Here is a 20,553-nt window from a genome sequence, read left to right as displayed (position 1 = left end):
AAGTTTCCTGTGAGGGTTAGGGTTAGTAGGTTTGGTGAAGGGCGATAGAATATACAGTTTGTACAGTATAAAAACCATTACGCCTAAGGGATGTCCCCACTTTTCACAAAAACAAACATGTGTGTGTGTGTGTTGATGTCTTGGAAATACTCGGACCCAAATGCAAAAATGCAATGACCCCTACTGGTCAAAAAGGCATTTGCAACAGTTTGACAGAAATTATTGCTGTCCAGTGCAAATACTTTAAACATTATTATTATTAAACTGAGAAAATAAAACCGAGACATTCTTTTTGTAATGTCTACAAAAACCATATAAAATAAATTCGAAATAATATAAAAATACGACAATAATTTAAAAACATTTAAAACTTAATTGTTGACAACTTAATTGTTGGAAAGTGAAGACCAACATTAATCATTAAAATAATAACAACAACAACAACAGTACTAACGATTTTAATGAATTTAATGAATGAATGAATGAATGAATGAAGGAAGGAAGGAAGGAAGGAATTTATTTCATGGATTATTATTATTATTTTATTTATATATTTTTTTACATAAAATAAGATAACAAAAAAAAAATGTCCAGTGCACTCAGATTTCGGCGTGAATACTGGGATTACATTTTAAAAAGAACTGAGAATAGAGCCAATTTAGTTGACCATGATCAGAAAACCACGTGGGCGTTTTAGAAAATATCTGAAGTTATGAATAATTATGACATCACTGCCCTGAGTGCGAGTGCAGCAGGAAGTGACGCCAAGACTTCCACGGTGGCTACTCTCTTCTTACGTGGCAACGCGTCAAGCGACCGCGAGACAACGAGCACAAAGAGACAGAATATTCATTAAAACACATTCTCACATTTTCTTTACCGTTTCGCTCGTTGTTAGGCATTAGTATTTCTCTTAAATCACCATGGGTCTGACCATCTCGTCGCTCTTTGGGAGACTTTTCGGCAAGAAACAGATGAGAATACTGATGGGTGAGTGTTTCAAGCACATAGTCTTTCTGATGTGTTTCTGTGATGAATATTCAGTTTTGAGCCAAAAGGGGTAATATTTGAGTGTAAGATTAAATGACATGAAAATTGTTGATTTTTATTAACTTACGGATTGAAATTCAGCAATTAATGTGATATTTCTTGGGCAGTGGCTATTGTTAGCTTGCTAGCTTCAGATAGAGCTTGTATGAATAACTATGTAATCAGAAATAAATCACAACCCTGTAATGAATCTGACAGCTAAAGCTTTTTTTCTTCTGTGTTTTATTTTTCAGTGGGTTTGGACGCTGCAGGTAAAACCACAATACTTTACAAGCTGAAGCTGGGAGAAATTGTGACCACTATCCCTACTATAGGTGAGATTACTCCATTATTACTGTCATTGTTCCTTGATTATTTTATAATAACTTAATGTGTGACTAATGTCAATATGTTTAAAGATTCCAATCATTTTGATGACCAATATCTCTGTCACTGCCTCCATATTTATAGATTTATTGAGGAGAAATTGCACTTGATGATGATTAGAAGTAATCATTTGTGTGATTTATTATTTATAAAAAAACATAACTGGTAGACAAAAGTTTGGAATAAGAATTTTTTTTTATGTTTTGAAAGAAGTGTCTTCTACTAACCAAGGGTGTATTTATTTAATCCAAAACCGTAGTAATGTGAAATATTACCATTTTAAAATAACTTTTCTATTTGAATATATGCTGAATTTTCAGTGTCACATGATCCTTCAGTAACCTTTTCCAGCATTGATCACTTATATAATATATGACAGCATATATAATAAAACGAAATTCTTGACATTAAACTTTTTTATTTTTTTATTCAAAATGTATCAGAATATTTGAAAATACAGTGTATTTTATCCATTGATAAGTGTTACAGTAGGTATTGGAGCTGACATAAGTGCTGTTAATATACCTGTCCTTAAGCCCCGCCTTAAAAAAAACTTCTGTTGCTCTATGCCGCATTATGATAATATGGTAAAACTGTTTCAGGTGCACTTTCACTTTGTTTCTTAGTGAACTATAGTAACTGAGGGACCAAAGTGTCAATTAGACACAGTCATAATCTGATGGCGATAATTGAACCGCCAAATATCAACCAGTGAACTGCTCTGGATGATATATTTGTGTATCACAAATCTCATTGTAGCCAGTCAAAAATACTTTGATATTATGATGCATCTTGTTTTTTTTTTTGCTGCATGTGGACAGGTTTTAATGTAGAGACCGTTGAATACAAGAACATCTGCTTCACTGTGTGGGATGTTGGCGGTCAGGACAAGATTCGTCCTCTCTGGAGACACTATTTTCAGAACACACAGGTAAGATCTTTATTTAGAGCCATTTACCTGGCCAAAGTGCCTCTTTGCTGTTTCTGAAAGCATTTATTCAAAACAATTTATAATAGACCAGTTATAGGGACCATGCCCTTTGAGAATCCTGGTGTGAAATCTCTCTTTAGAGTTCAAAAATATTAGTTGAGGTGCACTGTAATCTTTGTAATCAGGTGCTTTTGAGAATATTATTCATTTGAAGCATCTTAATGATAATTTTTTATTCCTTTGTCCTCAGGGTCTGATCTTTGTGGTGGACAGCAATGACAGAGAGAGAGTGGCCGAATCTGCAGAGGAGCTTTCTAAAATGGTAAGAACTGCTCTAAAGCATTCAGTTTAATTTTTAGATATTACATAAAATCTGTATAATGCTCAAGAACCTGTCATCTGTAGTGACCTAATGCTGGGTACACACCAAAATATTTTTTTTTTACATCTTTATAAGATTTTCAAAATTTGATAGACCACAAACATGAGGATAAAAAAAAAATCCTAGATTTAACCATTTTGCTCCTATAGTGTGTGGTGTTCCATGATGTGACAGACACACCACACATGAACAGATTTTCAACCAGAGTCTCGATTGGACCCAGGAAATCTCGCAAAATCTCACGAGACTCCAAATTATGCAGGGCGTACGATATGCAGAAAGAAATTGCAATGATAGTGTTTGGAATGATTTTCACATAAAATACACGACACGTTGTATAAACATTTGTGCTGTTGCCACAAATCAACAAGCTGATCCTCCATCTCTGCTGTCCACATCAATTTCACTTTTCAGCTGCGCCATGAATGCTTCCTTCTACCATCATCTAGCTTTCTGATTGGATATTGTTTCGTTTCATGTGATCACGTGCGCACGTTTGTCCTCCGGGTTCCCCCCACACATCAGGATGTCAGATCGTAAATATTAAACATGTTTAATGATTCGCGATCGGGGCGGCTCCGACGTTCTTCCGATCAGGTTCGGACACTCTTAACACACCTCACACCAAGAGAAAATCTGATGAGATAATCTGTAGAACCATCAAGATAATTGGGAAATAGCTAGGATTGTTGGAAGGGGGGAAATCGGGCCCAAATCAGCCCGATTATCTTTAGGTGTGTACCCAGCATAAACTGAGATCAAATGTATTTACATTTGCATTCATGTACTTGGTGGAGAAAAGACATGACACTTGTGTTTGACATTTTAACACTCATGTTGTGTTCTGGTCGTTTTGACTAGCATCCCAAATGCTAGTTAATTGCATTGGACTAAAACTTACTGAGACATTCTGGAAATGTTAACATTTTTTTAATTGCAAATATACTAGGTATTTAACATATGTTGGGTGGCCGGCAACTCATGCCTTCTCCCTGCCATTCTTATCGTTGAGCTCTGTAAATTGTCTTGATTTATTGAACTTTTTTTCATTTATACAGTTGCAAGAAGATGAACTGAGGGATGCCGTGCTTCTGGTTTTTGCAAACAAACAGGATCTGCCTAACGCCATGGCCGTCAGTGAACTCACAGACAAACTTGGACTGCAAAGCCTACGCAGCAGAACGGTACACGCACACTTAACTCGATTGACTCTAGCCTGCAATTGCTTAAACATTGACTGCATTTTAATTGTCTGTTGTCTGCTTCTACAGTGGTACGTTCAAGCAACCTGTGCTACACAAGGCACCGGACTCTATGAAGGACTGGACTGGTTATCAAACGAGCTCTCCAAACGCTAGTGAGCCTGCTGATAGTAGCGAGATGTGTGTGTGTGTACTTTAAAAAGATGGAGTGTGCCAGTTGATAGACTCTGTTTTGAAGAACTTGAGTGAGTGTGTGTGTGTGTGTGTGTGTGTGTGTGTGTGGAGGGGCTATCAAGTGTTCAGCATCATGTCTAATCTATCTGATCTGTCTTTTTCTATGCTGTATTCTTACTAATGTTCTTTTAAATATTTTTCTTACAATCTTTTTTTTTTTTCATGACTGTAAGATAATGCTTTAATTGCACGTTTACTTGTTAACTGTGAGAGCATTATGGCACAACAGAAAGGAAGTTTGGGAGGAATTCCAGGTCGAGGCGACCCTCTCGTTTGAGTTTGGAGTAGTTGTAGCTTAAGAGCGAGTTAAATGCCAGAAAGAAGCCGTTGTGCACTGACGCTCACTCCGAGATCCCTGTTGCAGTGCTGCCTAACTCGACTAGTGAGTCGCAGGATTCGCAGCTCCATGAACATTCCACTTCATGGCAGTTAATTTGATTCCAGGGGGTTGTTTTCCAAAGTTACACATTAACTTTTGTTGCAAGACCTCCTAAGTCTTGTTCCTGGGACTCTGCCACCAACGGATTCTTTGGAACAAAATGGTACATGAAGTATTGACCGCAATAAGGAGTCATCTGTGATTGATTAGCCTAATGATCTCTGTTTAATACCTCCACTGAACAATATGTGAGTAAATGTTTTAGTTGAAAGCATTTGAACAGATCATTGTACCTTGCTTTATTTTTCTGAGGTGGGTTGGACATGGTAGATTGGACCAAGATGAATCGTTTCTTCAATCTGCTGCTCCATGTTTCTTTTCTCTTTTCATGTCAAACGGCTGTATGTATGTATGCTGGCACCTTTAATATCAGCGATGGAGGTGCATTAGGTGAGAATCTTGTATGGGACGCTCCAGTAAACCAATAAGGTCCTCATTTCCTTCGCAGGATTTTATGATCTTGTACACTTCCCTACTGCGGCAACTGCCCTACTCTTGCTCAGACTGTGCCACAAGGTCCACCCCTGTGAGAAAATAAAGATCTGGTATAAACTAAATCGATACTTTGTATGCTGGTTTTTCATTTATATACTCTGGTGACATACCTCTGGAATTTTCCATTCTTAAAGGAATAGTTCCCCCCAAAATTGTATTTAGCTGTAGGGGAGTTTGTTTAAATTTTGTCAGAACAGATTTGGAAAAATGCAGCATTGCATCACTTGTTCACCCCTGGATCCTCTGCAGTGAATGGGTGCAGTCAGAATGAGAGTTCAAACTGCTGATAAAAACATCACAGTAATCTACAAGGTAATACACAGGACACCAGGGACCCTTCTTTGTACCTAGCTTAATACATCTGATACATTTAAATTCACGATTTCTAGTATTTGTACGTGATTTAATTTTTTTTATTTCAATGCTGTAATTAGCAATTCATTTAAATTTATCTTTGAAAAAGATTTGTCACGTGACTGCATTAATTAAAATTGACTTAATGGTCAAATTTTCGCTCCATCAAGCCACTCAATTAATGCACAACTCAGATGAACTGTACAGCATGTGTGTAAGACTCCAATACAATTCTAAAGTAAATAGAAAACTGTGTCTATAGTAATGTAGACGACACAATATTATATTTATTTTTTTAAAATATTTTTTCCAGTTATTTATTGTAAACATTTAATGTAAATACAATATAAATGACATTGTACATTTTAAAGAAGCATTACAACATATTTTGGCACTGGCCTATAGCTCAACCCTTATGGATCAATAGTACATTTCACAAACTTCTGATATTGCACGTATTGTTAGAGATTAATTTTGGTGGTTTATTTAAAACTTTCTGCATGTGGTCCAAACACATTTTAGTAAATAAAATAATTATTCTGGCTCCTCTAGCATATATCATTTACGAAATCGCAACAATAGAATAATGAAGGCTGTCAAGAAGCCAACTGTTTAAACTATTTTTAACTGTAATACGTAAGAACCCAAGTACTTTCTCATATCCGTCACACCTTCGACTGACATATTTAATTTAAAAATGTTTTTAAATGGCAACACAATGTATAATATTACAGAAACAATAATTATAATTATTGTATTATTATTAATAATAATAACAGTATGTGAACCTGTCTGTATCATTATGCTCGGTTTTCTTCTTCACGTGAAGTTAGACAAGCTTTCTGTTCTAAAATGTGTTCACCGGAAGTGGCTTGGCGTCATTTCTTCCACGGCGGCCGTGACGTGGCATTACGCAAGCGCACAGCCGAAAAGGTTTCCTGACACTCGACGAGCATCACACCGAAAATCTTCAGACATTAGGATAAACCCCGTAGTTGTAGGCGATTTGTGTCTTTCATCATGGGCCTGACTATCTCCTCGATCTTTAGCAGGCTGTTCGGGAAGAAACAGATGAGAATTCTCATGGGTGAGTGTTAAGTCTTCATGCTAGCTAAGATAGCGGCGTTAGCCAACTTTCGCAGTTCTGTCATTCTCCGGAATATAACCGATTAAATACAAAGGCTTTAGCGGATTCCTTGCTTTAATTCAAAGTATGCTTTTCTTTACCATGCAGAGACACGGCTAAGTCAAGTGGATGTTTATTTACCTACTAAAATATCTTGCGATATGATCCCACCAGATTTTGAATAAATGAATTTGGGAATAATTTAGACTATTTGAATAAGACTTAAAATAAATACAACTTAGAATAAAGACTAAAAGGTATCTATGTATGTATGTATATATATATATATATATGTATATGTGTGTATATATATATATATATATATATATATATATATATATATATATATATATATATATATATATGTGTGTTTATATATGTATGTATGTATATATATATATGTGTGTGTGTGTGTGTGTGTATATATATATATATATATATATATGTGTGTTTATATATGTATGTATGTATATATATATATGTGTGTGTGTGTGTGTGTATATATATATATATATATATATATATATATATATATATATATATATATATGTGTGTTTATATATGTATGTATGTATATATATATATGTGTGTGTGTGTGTGTGTGTATATATATATATATATATATATATATATATATATATATATATATATATATGTGTGTTTATATATGTATGTATGTATATATATATGTGTGTGTGTGTGTGTGTGTGTGTGTATATATATATATATATATATATATATATATATATATATATATATATATATATATATATATATATATATATATATATATATATATATATATATGTGTGTGTATATATATATATATATATATATATATATATATATATATATATATATATATATATATATATATATTTATTTATAATGTATGTGTATATACATGTGTGAAATATATGTATATGTATGTATGTGTAATGTTTGTATTTTTGTAGTTTTTCTGTACTGTAATTTTTCTGTTTTATTTTCGTATGCGTAATTGTTTAAATTTGATTTGAATGAAAGCACATGGCTGATACTAGTGTTTATATATATTAGTGTACTTTTCATTTTATTATTTATAAATAATATAGTACAGTTTAAATCATGCTCTAGTTTATGATTGTACATAAAGTAGTATGCTATAGAGTAATATGTTTTAGGTACATATTTATGTTTATATTCTAGTGAGGTATGTTTATATCCTTGGCCATTTAAGGACAGGAGCTATTGGTTGAGTTTTTAAGAGAATGGACTGCTGTTTCTGTCTTATATTTTTATACTTTTTAATATAAATATATTTTATAATAAATATATTTTTATATATTTTTAAATACTTGCTGTTTTACAGTGGGGCTGGATGCTGCCGGCAAAACCACAATACTGTACAAACTCAAACTTGGAGAAATTGTGACCACCATTCCAACCATAGGTAAGAGGACAGGACTGGTTTTGATTTGACTGTGATCTCGAAGCAGTTCTCATGGGTAGATTGAGGTCATTGTCTTGTGTTGTGTTCTGAGTCATACGAGTATTTTATCTTCCACCCAGGGAATTTTTCAGAATTTGTAGTACGTGTCTCCCTTTATGATATGCTAACTTCTACTGGTTGTTGTCAATCATGTGGTTTCAGTGATTGCTTGACTGTCCTGTCTTACACCACTACAATATTTAGCCAGTGTTTCATGAAAAAGCAGAACTATTCCACTCAGTGTACTTTGTCACTGTATTTCTTTGAGCAGGTTTTAATGTAGAGACTGTTGAATATAAGAACATCTGCTTCACCGTGTGGGATGTGGGTGGCCAGGATAAAATTCGTCCTCTCTGGAGACACTATTTTCAGAACACACAGGTAAGATCTTGATGAGTATTCAGGCTCACTTATTATAGTCCTTGAAGAGACTTATTGCTCTTTCTGTTTTTCCCTTTGTCCTCAGGGTCTGATCTTTGTGGTGGACAGCAATGACAGAGAGAGAGTGGCCGAATCTGCAGAAGAGCTTTCTAAAATGGTAAGCATATATCTTTGTGATCTTTTGAAATGGCATTGAATCAGGACATTTGTGGAAGTGTTTTTTTTCCGCTTAATGTGGTTGAGTTACCTCATCTGTGTCTTTTCCTGTGTGTTTGTTCAGTTGCAGGAAGATGAACTGAGGGACGCCGTGGTGCTGGTTTTCGCAAACAAACAGGATCTGCCTAACGCCATGGCTGTCAGTGAACTCACAGACAAACTTGGACTGCAGAATCTACGCAGTAGAACGGTACACAGTAACACCAGCATGCACTACCTATTTTCTAGTTTCAACAGAGCCAGCCTCTGATTAAACAGCACAATATATGATTAACTTTTAATTAAAGTGAATACACTACCGGTCAATAGTTTGGGGGCAGTACGATTTTTTTATTTTTAAAGACATTTATTATGCTCACAAGGCTTTATTTGATCAAACATACAGTTAAAACAGTAATATTGAAAAAAAACAACAAATTTAATTTAAAATAACTGTTTTCTATTTGAATACATTTTTTAAATGTCATATATTCCTGTGATGAAAACTGAACGGGTACAGTGTGTTTACATGACATTTTAAAAAAATGTTTTTTTTTTTCTTGAGAGCAATTCTCTTCTCTGTCTGGGCTTCTTTGCAGTGGTATGTCCAAGCGACCTGCGCTACACAGGGCACTGGACTCTATGAAGGACTGGACTGGTTATCCAATGAGCTCTCCAAACGCTAGTGAGCCTATTAGAGGTGAGATGGTGCATATGAACCAATGGAAAGGCTAGAGACTCCTCTTAGAATATTTAAGTGTGTGAAACAGCTGGAAACTGGGGAGAAACCATCAAACACTCTGCGGCTGTCTTAGCTTTCTTTTTCTACAATATACTTCTCTGCCCAAGTCTATTGATTTCATTTCTTATTATTATTGTTTTAAATCCAAAAAATTTTGTGTGAGGTAAAATGTTTTGAGGGACCTTCCTTCGCTGTGGCTTTTTCAGTTTCTCATGCAAAGCCAAAAACACTGGAGCCTCTGATCAGTTAACAGGGTTATTGGTTTTGCTTTAGTTTGATCAGCGTTGTTTATCTGTGGATTTGTTGTCAAACTCACTGGAGAATCTCTGGGGTTAGTAATATTTCAGAACTGGACTTTATCTGTGGAGTTGCTTGGCGAATCAACGCCATGCCTGTTCCGTCAGTCCTTATAGATAAGACGCTGTGTAAAGTTTGTTAAATTATATTATCCACTGTAGTGCCATGGAGTCCTGTGGTCCTTCTAAATATTATCCTTGTCTGCATGAGTTTACTTCATTCTGGATCTTGGTTGAAATTCTCCTCATCAACAGCACATGGCATGAAATGGTTAAGTTTCTATTACTAGGTTAGAGCCCCCCCAGAGTTAAAGGGAACATGATATTCTTCGATGCAATTCAGTTCTTTCCATTTAGAATTTAAAATTGAAATCAATTGATGTGTTTTATGTTCGTCATGCCATGTGGAATGATTTGCTCAGGCGTGTTTCTTGAGCTTCACATTATTTATGTCTGGATCTGAAAGAAAATTTTATGTATTGATGAATTCCAATTCTGGTTCTAAAAATTCTAAAATTGTTTGCTTTCCTAAATGGATGTGTAACGGATGCAATCTATTTTACCCTATTATCATGACAAATTTGTTTGTGTATTATATATTATGTATGATATTGTTTTAGAATAAAACATAATCATGAACTTATTATTGTGTTGAATGTCAATCTATTTTGCTCTTTAAATGCAGACTTTAAATTCAGATGTTCCAATTTTGGGGAGCGACAAATAGTAATTGATTTGTGTTTTCACCCATTCAAGACCCATTTCACCCATTCAATGTTGAGCATAATTTTCTCAATAACAGACAAATCAGAAAATGTCTCAGTTGTACTGTAGGTTGTAAGTTGCATTACTGCATCAATCCAGCAGATGGCAGCTGGAATTAACAACTTCAGTCAATTGAACAGTATCAAAAATGGCTGCACTCTGCTCCGGGTGTGTGTTGGTTCACTACTCACTGCTGTGTGTGTGCATTTGGATGGGATAAATGCAGAGCACCAATTCCATAAATAGGGAACACCATACTTTGCTACTTGTTGTTATTATATATATATTTATATATATATATATATATATATATATATATATATATATATATATATATATATATATATATAATATATATAATATATATCTAGCTAGCTTTAGAGTCCCGGTTTTCAGTACAGTTCGGTATGTGCTAAGTTTATGGAAAAACTATACTTTCTAATAAAAAAAAGAAGAATATTCTATCCAACTACAAGCAACAGCACAAATAAATACAATAAAGATAATAATAAAAACATGATTTTCAGTGTTTTTTTTTTTTAGGTAGGTCTAGCATAAATAATCAAATGTAAAATAGCATTGCATATTGGACTGTATAAAATTAAAGATTATTCTTTATTAAAGTGAGAGATTTCTTTGTTGCTGTTCGATTAATATAAAGACTTGTTCATCTTTATATTTTGTGTTCATCTTCAGTTCTCTCTTCACAGCAGTTCAGTCAGTGTACTGTTTGAGTAAATGAATTACTCCGGGATATTGGTTTGTTTGAACTCAGAGGTAGTGTCAGCCACATTAAAAAAGTTAACAGCTTAAGTCATTTGTGGATTAATGCGTATTGGAGACGTGAACAGTTTCAAATGATTCAGTTCGATTTGGTGAACTGGTTCAAAAAGATCCGGTTACATTGAACCAGATATGACAAACTGCTTTGTTTTGAACTGTCTTACAACAGACACGGAAGAGAAGACAATGCTGAATAAAGTTGTAGTTTTTGCTATTTTTAGACCAAAATGTATTTTCGATGTTTTTAAAAATTCTAACCGACCCTCTGATGTCAGATGGACTACTTTGATGATGTTTTTCTTACCTTTCTGGACATGGACAGTAGACCGTACACACAGTTTCAATGGAGGGACTGAGAGCTCTCAGACTAAATCTAAAATATCTTAAACTGTGTTCCAAAAATAAACGGAGGTCTTACGGGTTTGGAACAACATGAGGGTGAGTTATTAATTACATAATTTTGATTATTGGGTGAACTAACCCTTTAAGACCAAAGAAAACTTTGCTTTAAAAAAAACAAAAAACGTGTATGTGAGATATTTTCGTTTGGTAGGTATATTGTATGTACAGACTGCCAGACTCAGCGTTATATAATTAGGCTTACTATGAATCGTGAATCTATCCACTGATGTGTTAATGACACTTAATAAGGATTAGACACCAATCGCTGGGTCAGCTTTGAGGCATGAACATGTTTCTGAATGCAGCATAGCCATTTTAGATTCTCTCTACATGTTTATTATGGAATCTACATGTAAACATTTAAGTTTTTAACCCTTTCTTTGGATGGAGCCACATGGGTAAGTCAGTTTTTGTCTGGCAGAATTATCAAAAAATAAAAGTACAGGGCCATGAATATATCAAGAGGCTTAAAATGTAGGTCAGCTATCATGGCGATGGCGCAGTTATTAATTATTGTGTGTTAGCGTGACTGCTGTACTGTTATTTTGATCAATTTCTTGACATGTTGGTTTGTAGGTGGAATTTGATTTGTCACTTACTGCATGTTTTCTATCTCTTTGCCATATTCCTCAGCTGATTTCCCAATGCACAGCTCATCCACAAAGCAGCCTGCTAAATGTTAAGCCATTAGTGCATGTAGACCCAGGCATTTGCTGTTAGTTTCTCTTCTGTCCTCCATGACGCCGCAGGTTCCAGTACCCAGACCATCATATTCTCAAGCCAGGGAGAGTCTAGTGAAGGCTATTCCCTCTAAGATCATCTGTCTTTTCGCCTGTGGGGGGAGAGACTGCCGATATGAGGGTCCGGCGTGCTGGAGCACGAGCCAACAGGCCATTAAAGGTGTCTTCTCTAGCTGGTGAGGTCTACAGTGTTTTTATTGTCTGAATGATTTAGGCGACATCCACATTAATCTTGATGTATTTGAAAATTACGTTTTCCATCCACACTAGCATTTTTAATCCAGAAGTTGCTCATACTGATATGTCTGAAAACACTTAAATGATCTTGCTGCGAATGCATAAAGTGTCATAAATGCTCAGTGAGATAATATAGAGACTTTCCAGACATGATAAAGGTCTCATGATGTTCTTCTGGCATGATCATTTTATTAGCAAATATCCATCATAGACCTTAATCAGGTTAGACACCACTTTGTATTGAATACAGATGAAAATGAGTCCATGAAGAATAGGCTTAGCTTAGTCTTTTTAATGGCGCACACACTGTATAAAGGTCTTACGTCATGTAATTTTCAAAACTTTAGTTTTAAAGTTTAGCTAAATGGGGTTTTAGTTTTTTTGGAAATAAGTTCCGTCAGCAATCGGTATATTGTTAAACAAAAGTTTTTTTTTATTCCCTCAGTCTCGTTTTCATTCCGGTCAAAAAATTAAATATGGTGCTATTACTGTGACTAAGATCTATGTATTGTCTAAAAACGCAACTGTCAATTACGAGTACAGCAATATAACGAGTAAATATTCTGTCTTTGCAGGAATGTATTTAGAACATTTTGCAAAGCAAAAATTTTTTCAGCAACATGATTATTAATCAAATAGCAGGCACAACAACCATCTTCGCATGCCGCTGTTTCCACAGTCCACAAATGCAGAATGAAAACAGTGTTTCCAAATTTACACACTTGGGAAAGCGTCTTCAAAAAGCTGTTTTTGAGTGTGGATGAAAGGCCAAAAAATATATATATATAGAAATTTTCGAATTGATCCAGATCAAAGTGGACGTATATCCTAGTGTTAGAAGAGAGACCAAACAAACAGGAATACATGTAAATATGTGAGAGAACCAGTGACATCAAACCTGTCAGATTTGAACTGAATGTGAGTGAGAATGAGAAACTGTTCCTTTAAAAATAATGTTTAATATAATGTTTCCCTGTTTCTTTGCCTTACAAAAATAGCCATGTATATATTCACTGGATGTGTTTATCACTTTGTATTTAGGGTGACCGATGACATCATTGCGTTGGCACGACCTTCTACATATCTCATCAAGAGATACTGCATCATAGAGCAGTTCAAACAGTGAGTGTTATTTAATACAGGCTTTGTTTAAAAGATGTTTAATATTTACTTGAGCTCTGCAGTGGGGCAGGGTGTGTGTGTGTGTGTGTCTGTTTCTGGTTAATAATTGATAGTGTGCGTATGTGTGCGTACCCTTGTGTACTTGCTTTCAGGTTAAACATCAAATCCATCATTAATATGCAGCTTCCCGGGGAACATGCTCACTGCGGCCCTCCTCTGGACCCTGGCAGTGGCTTCACATATTCTCCTCAGATCTTTATGGACAGCCAAAGTGAGCCAAAGTCATGAACTTCTAATAATAGTGTGAACCTCTTGCAAAATCTATCCAGCAGATGTCTGTTTCATATTACGCCCTAGAATAATAATAATAATAAAAAAAACGAATAAAACAACATTAATAATACTTTGAAACATGATATAAGAAACTGAAGATGTTTTGCATTGTGTCACTCCTAATTCTCATTACCATATTAAGTTTTAAATACACTACTGTACAAAAGTCTGTGGTTGGTCAGGTTTTTAATGTTTTGCTAATGCTCTTTTTTTCTTTTTTTTTCGTATTTTAGAATGTCATTTATTCCTGTGATGCAAAGCTGATTTTTCAGCTTTATTAATCCAGTCTGCAGTGTCACATGATCCTTCAGAAATGATTTGCTGCTCAAGAACTATTTATTTTTATCATCAACTGTTGAAAACAGTTGTGCTGCTTCATATTTTTGTGGAAACTGTGATACATTTTCTTACATGATTCATGAAAAACAGCACTTATTTAATAATAAAAAAATTTTTTTTGAACAATTTAATGCATCCTTTGAGTACAAGTTAATTTCTTTTAAATAAATCTATACTTTGTATATATTATCATATTTAATATATATTATCACGTCACAATGGAAACATATACGTATTGGTCCTTCAAATATGAATGCTCTTTTTCTCCATGCCATGCAAAATTTATATATTTTTTAATGTTCAGGTTAAATATACCTGAATGTTCAGCAATAAATGAACTGGTGAATTATTGAATAATGTTCCTTTTTGTCTGACAGTTTACTTCTATAATTTTGGGATGTCTGATTTTGGTGTGTCATCTCTGGAGGGGATGCTGGATGCCGTGAAGGTTTTGACCTTCTCTGTTCAGGAAGGAAAGGTGGCTGTTCATTGCCATGCTGGACTGGGAAGGACAGGCAAGTTGCAACTCATGCATTATTACTTTAAGTCTAAATTTAGTAATATTCTATTTGAGTGAAGTCCTTAATATCTGCCCTGCTTTGCAGGTGTTCTTATTGCATGTTATCTGGTCTACACATGTCGAATCAGCGCTAGTGAAGCTGTCCACTATGTTCGGATCAAAAGGCCTCGCTCAATCCAGACGCGATCCCAGATCAATCTGGTGTTTGATTTCGCCCGGCTGGTGGGCCCTCAGCTGGCCCAATACCCATGTCTGAACATGCGCCACGGTTCCTCCTTCAGTCTCCGGCATTATCTCCTTCGTCAGGCACTTCTGCTGCACGGGGACGAGGCCCGAACCCTCAAACACACGCCCAAGATCCTGCACGTCCTCTGCAGCATGCTGATCGCTCTCACCCAGGGGGCTCCCAGTCCTCCAGAGGTCCAGAGAGAACTGGAGAAGAGGCTGAAAATATTGGCTTTGAAGAAGGCAGTGAAGGTGACACTTCTGAAGAGAAACCTGCCTGCTCTGAAGGAAAAGAGAGGCTCATGCAGAGCGTACTCCTGCGAGTCCTGGGACGAGCCATTTGGCTTCTTGGAGAGAAAGAGAGACGTCCTTCTAAACAAGCGAAGCTACAGCGACTCAGATCTCAGCAAGATCACTATCACTGAGGTGAGAACCAATCAGTCTTCAGAAAAACTGCTGTATTTAGAAATTTTTTAAAAGCTAAATAAATAACAATAAGGTTCCATTTGTTAAAATTAGTTAACATCAACTTACAATATAAATACATCTAAAGCATTTATTCATCTTTGTCAATACTGATTTCAACATTTACTTATGTTAAATATTAATATTATAAAGGATCCAATATAATATGAACTTACAGTGAACAATTCTTTTTCTATAAAGTAATTTTTGTAAAAAAGTTTTACTTTAATCCTGTAAGTTAATGTTAGTTAATGTTGACGTTAACTAAAGGGACCATATTATAAAGTTTTTCTAAATAAACATATTCTGAAACATAAATAAAGTGTAATTAATCAGATGCATCAATTCATGATTGAGTCCACCCATATTATCCAATATTGAATTTCAGCCTCAAAGCTTCATTCATTTATTTTTGGAACTATTATTTTAATTTGTGAGTTTTAATTTCTCTCCTTTATTTATATAAAAAAACATCAAAAAATGTTACATTATATATATATATATATATATGTATATATGTGTATATATGTGTGTATATATATATATATATATGTGTGTGTATATATATATATATATATATGTATATATATATATATATATGTGTATATATATATATATATATATATATATATATATATATATATATATATATATATATATATATATATATATATATATATGAAATCCTTTCGTTCCTCCCAGGATTTTATGTTCTCACGCTACTCTCCTAAATCTGGTGGACACCATAAATTAAGCAATGGAGAAATCGTTCCATTAAAAGATCAGAGAATCCCAACAGAATCCCAAAAGATTCCTCACACCCCTATGGCAGACCAGTGCAATGAGACCAGCATCCCTAATCCAACATCAACTCCTCACACACAACATGAGACTGTGAACAAGAAGACGAAATGCACAACCAAGAAACCTCAAGCTTACCTAAAGTACAGCTCAAACATCGAGGTCAGTGTGAGATCAAATACAATATCCACCATTATTTCTGCATGTTACATCACTGCCTGAAGGGTTTTGGGAACTTTTATTTTGTATTAAATTACTTCTTGTCCATGCAAATGTTGTTGATATGTTATTTTAAGCTGCGGCTGGATTATCATACATCAGTTCAGTCATCATTATCAAGAGCCGTCGCTGAAGCAATGGCACAACAGCGCCTTCCACTAGACACTGTATTGAGAAAAGCAGCAGTTTTGCAGGTAAAGCATGTTTGTCTTGATTTTGACAAGTAGAATATGTTCATGGATCCACACCCTTGTTAGTTTCAGGACTGACAAAGAGTTTCAAGGTTCATTTCATTGGTCATATGACTGCATAATGGTCTACACAGAACAATGCTTAAAAACTTTTTAAAAAAATCATGGTAAATAATCTGTATTTTTTTTCTTTTTTTTTGTTGCTTTAAAATTGCTGAGAAAACCATATTGGCTTTTACATTTAATCATATTTATCTAGCAGTGTCCTTATTCTGTCTGTATAACTTAACCATCATTGTTTTGTTAGAAGTTTGTTTGTTGTATTCTGTATTCTAATTTTAATTAATTAAATGTTTATTTTATTTAGATATTTGAAAAATGTCTTATTTTCTAAGTATACCAAAAGGTATTCATAATTGATATAATATAATTTTGTTTTATCCCATATTCAGCCAGTTCATTCAGTGAATGCCGTGTTAATGTAAGAGACTTTAGTGGGGAAGTCGTGGCTTAGTGATTAGAGAGTTTGATTCCTAACACAGGTTGTGGGTTTGAATCTCGGGCCGGCAATACCACGACTGAGGTGTCCTTGAGAAAAGACACTGAACCCCCAACTGCTCCCCGGCGCCGCAGCATAAATGGCTGCCCACTGCTCCGGGTGTGTGCTCACAGTGTGTGTGTGTTCACTGCTCTGTGTGTGTGCACTTTGGATGGGTTAGATGCAGAGCATGAATTCCGAGTATGGGTCACCATACTTGGCTGAATGTCACGTAACTTTCCCTTTCTTTACCGTTTTAATGCTCCTCAGGAAGAGCTCAACTTGAGTGAATGTGGCTGGGCTACACTTGTCATGGAAACAGATCCAGATGTTCTGAGCACACTGTTATGGATCTGGCTGGAAAAATTAAAGGTCAGTGGTCACCATGGTAGTTATGACACAATATGATGCAAGTACTAGATTCAGAAAAACAAGACGTAATATGCTTAAGAACTGTTTAAAACTAAACTTTTAAGAAGTTTTACTTTTTTCTCATTGGATTGTATGCAGTATTTTAGCTCTTGCACTTTATCATAACAGGATCCTGTTCTCAATAAAGATGACATAGAGAGGCTGACCTCAACCTGGCCTGTACAAAACCCCCTTATTTCACTGCAAAAGGTGAAAAAAGTCTCAACTCATGACAGAACACACTACAAAACATGGTTTGATGTTAAACTGTATTATATACAATTTGTGAATACATTTTAGTAAGCATAAAACCACAAGAAATGGCTTACATTTCTGTTGCACTTTCTTTGTGCATGACATATTTTACATCTTATACACTGAAAAAACAATTTTCACTCAGATATTTGCTAGTACATTTTACAAAAAATATATAATTAATAAAAAGCTAAATATTAATAACTAATATAATTAATTACAAAGAAATTGCATTTTGAAGAATCAAAGTACAACCCGAATTCCGGAAAAGTTGGGACGTTTTTTAAATTTTAATAAAATGAAAACTAAAAGACTTTCAAATCACATGAGCCAATATTTTATTCACAATAGAACATAGATAACATAGCAAATGTTTAAACTGAGAAAGTTTACAATTTTATGCACAAAATGAGCTCATTTCAATTTTGATTTCTGCTACAGGTCTCAAAATAGTTGGGACGGGGCATGTTTACCATGGTGTAGCATCTCCTTTTCTTTTCAAAACAGTTTGAAGACGTCTGGGCATTGAGGCTATGAGTTACTGGAGTTTTGCTGTTGGAATTTGGTCCCATTCTTGCCTTATATAGATTTCCAGCTGCTGAAGAGTTCGTGGTCGTCTTTGACGTATTATTCGTTTAATGATGCACCAAATGTTCTCTATAGGTGAAAGATCTGGACTGCAGGCAGGCCAGGTTAGCACCCGGACTCTTCTACGACGAAGCCATGCTGTTGTTATAGCTGCAGTATGTGGTTTTGCATTGTCCTGCTGAAATAAACAAGGCCTTCCCTGAAATAGACATTGTTTGGAGGGAAGCATATGTTGCTCTAAAACCTTTATATACCTTTCAGCATTCACAGAGCCTTCCAAAACATGCAAGCTGCCCATACCGTATGCACTTATGCACCCCATACCATCAGAGATGCTGGCTTTTGAACTGAACGCTGATAACATGCTGGAAGGTCTCCCTCCTCTTTAGCCCGGAGGACACGGCGTCCGTGATTTCCAACAAGAATGTCAAATTTGGACTCGTCTGACCATAAAACACTATTCCACTTTGAAATAGTCCATTTTAAATGAGCCTTGGCCCACAGAACACGACGGCGCTTCTGGACCATGTTCACATATGGCTTCCTTTTTGCATGATAGAGCTTTAGTTGGCATCTGCTGATGGCACGGCGGATTGTGTTTACCGACAGTGGTTTCTGAAAGTATTCCTGGGCCCATTTAGTAATGTCATTGACACAATCATGCCGATGAGTGATGCAGTGTCGTCTGAGAGCCCGAAGACCACGGACATCCAATAAAGGTCTCCGGCCTTGTCCCTTACGCACAGAGATTTCTGCAGTTTCTCTGAATCTTTTGATGATGTTATGCACTGTAGATGATGAGATTTGCAAAGCCTTTGCAATTTGACGTTGAGGAACATTGTTTTTAAAGTTTTCCACAATTTTTTTACGCAGTCTTTCACAGATTGGAGAGCCTCTGCCCATCTTTACTTCTGAGAGACTCTGCTTCTCTAAGACAAAGCTTTTATAGCTAATCATGTTACAGACCTGATATCAATTAACTTAATTAATCACTAGATGTTCTCCCAGCTGAATCTTTTCAAAACTGCTTCCTTTTTTAGCCATTTGTTGCCCCCGTGCCAACTTTTTTGAGACCTGTAGCAGGCATTAAATTTTAAATGAGCTAATTAAGTGGATAAAAGTGTAAAATTTCTCAGTTTAAACATGTGCTACGTTATCTATGTTCTATTGTGAATAAAATATTGGCTCATGTGATTTGAAATTCCTTTAGTTTTCATTTTATTAAAATTTAAAAAACGTCCCAACTTTTCCGGAATTCGGGTTGTAGAAGAATTTAAATAGTTTTTCCATATTCCAGTATTTACAACTTGTACATCAATTGACAGCTTCATGTGATTATAATTCGGTGTTGTTTTAGTATCAGCGGCACACCATCTGCTGTTTGCTGGACTGTGTGGGTCATGTGGCGGTTCAGTGTCCTCAGTTTGAATATGCTATACTACAGAGACTCATTCGAGCTTTAACAAGAGTAAGTGTGTGTGTGCATGTGCTAATTTTCCCAAACAAAGAGATTGTAAACAAATAACAGAAGTATTTTAAAGTCACTTTTGCATGATTTTGTATTACAACAGCGCCCTCCAGAGGAAATAGAGAGAAACAACATCTTGTCACGGGTCCTCAGAGCTACAATGAGAGAGCAGTACCTACACAACCACTACCCAAATACTACAACACCATCAAAGTGCTAGGAGCAGTGGTTCAACTAATGAAACCAATAAAGATATCTATAGAAAGGACCATTGTTTGATGGTGTATCTGAATGACTGATTGAGTTATTGATTTGTATTTCAATGTGTACAGTACTCCTCCTAAACATTTAAACGCTTATTATATCACATGTAAAACTGTCTGAATGTTTTTGCATTAGTTAACAAAATCTCAAACCAAGGAGCATCTGCAAAATTAATTGTTCTAGTCATTTTTGCAAAAGAGGACTGCGGTTTTAATTAAAACAT

General features: G+C 35.3%; 3 protein-coding genes across 3 annotated transcripts; all 3 read left to right on the top strand.

Moving 5' to 3' along the window:
* Window positions 1-752: 752 nt before the first annotated feature.
* LOC132156326 (ADP-ribosylation factor 4) lies at window positions 753-5,161 on the top strand. The gene is made up of 6 exons (XM_059565293.1): window positions 753-990; window positions 1,284-1,364; window positions 2,238-2,347; window positions 2,598-2,669; window positions 3,788-3,913; window positions 4,001-5,161. The coding sequence occupies exons 1-6, from the start codon at window positions 924-926 to the stop codon at window positions 4,085-4,087; spliced, it is 543 nt and encodes a 180-aa protein (XP_059421276.1). The 5' UTR covers window positions 753-923; the 3' UTR covers window positions 4,088-5,161.
* A 1,183-nt stretch (window positions 5,162-6,344) lies between these two features.
* LOC132156325 (ADP-ribosylation factor 4-like) lies at window positions 6,345-10,307 on the top strand. The gene is made up of 6 exons (XM_059565292.1): window positions 6,345-6,540; window positions 7,931-8,011; window positions 8,322-8,431; window positions 8,517-8,588; window positions 8,712-8,837; window positions 9,226-10,307. The coding sequence occupies exons 1-6, from the start codon at window positions 6,474-6,476 to the stop codon at window positions 9,310-9,312; spliced, it is 543 nt and encodes a 180-aa protein (XP_059421275.1). The 5' UTR covers window positions 6,345-6,473; the 3' UTR covers window positions 9,313-10,307.
* A 1,423-nt stretch (window positions 10,308-11,730) lies between these two features.
* On the top strand, window positions 11,731-20,332 carry LOC132156324 (protein tyrosine phosphatase domain-containing protein 1-like). The gene is made up of 12 exons (XM_059565291.1): window positions 11,731-12,012; window positions 12,248-12,530; window positions 13,633-13,713; window positions 13,866-13,984; window positions 14,763-14,900; window positions 14,991-15,556; window positions 16,298-16,558; window positions 16,693-16,809; window positions 17,615-17,716; window positions 17,885-17,965; window positions 19,956-20,066; window positions 20,170-20,332. Exons 2-12 carry the CDS (start codon window positions 12,352-12,354, stop codon window positions 20,284-20,286), a joined length of 1,872 nt encoding a protein of 623 aa, XP_059421274.1. The 5' UTR covers window positions 11,731-12,012; window positions 12,248-12,351; the 3' UTR covers window positions 20,287-20,332.
* The last annotated feature ends 221 nt before the right edge of the window (window positions 20,333-20,553 follow it).

The sequence above is a fragment of the Carassius carassius genome, chromosome 13 (assembly GCF_963082965.1).
Source record: "Carassius carassius chromosome 13, fCarCar2.1, whole genome shotgun sequence".
Taxonomy (NCBI): domain Eukaryota; kingdom Metazoa; phylum Chordata; class Actinopteri; order Cypriniformes; family Cyprinidae; genus Carassius; species Carassius carassius.
The sequence above is the reverse complement of the archived record's forward strand: the minus strand, read 5'-3'. Positions and strand labels throughout refer to the sequence as shown.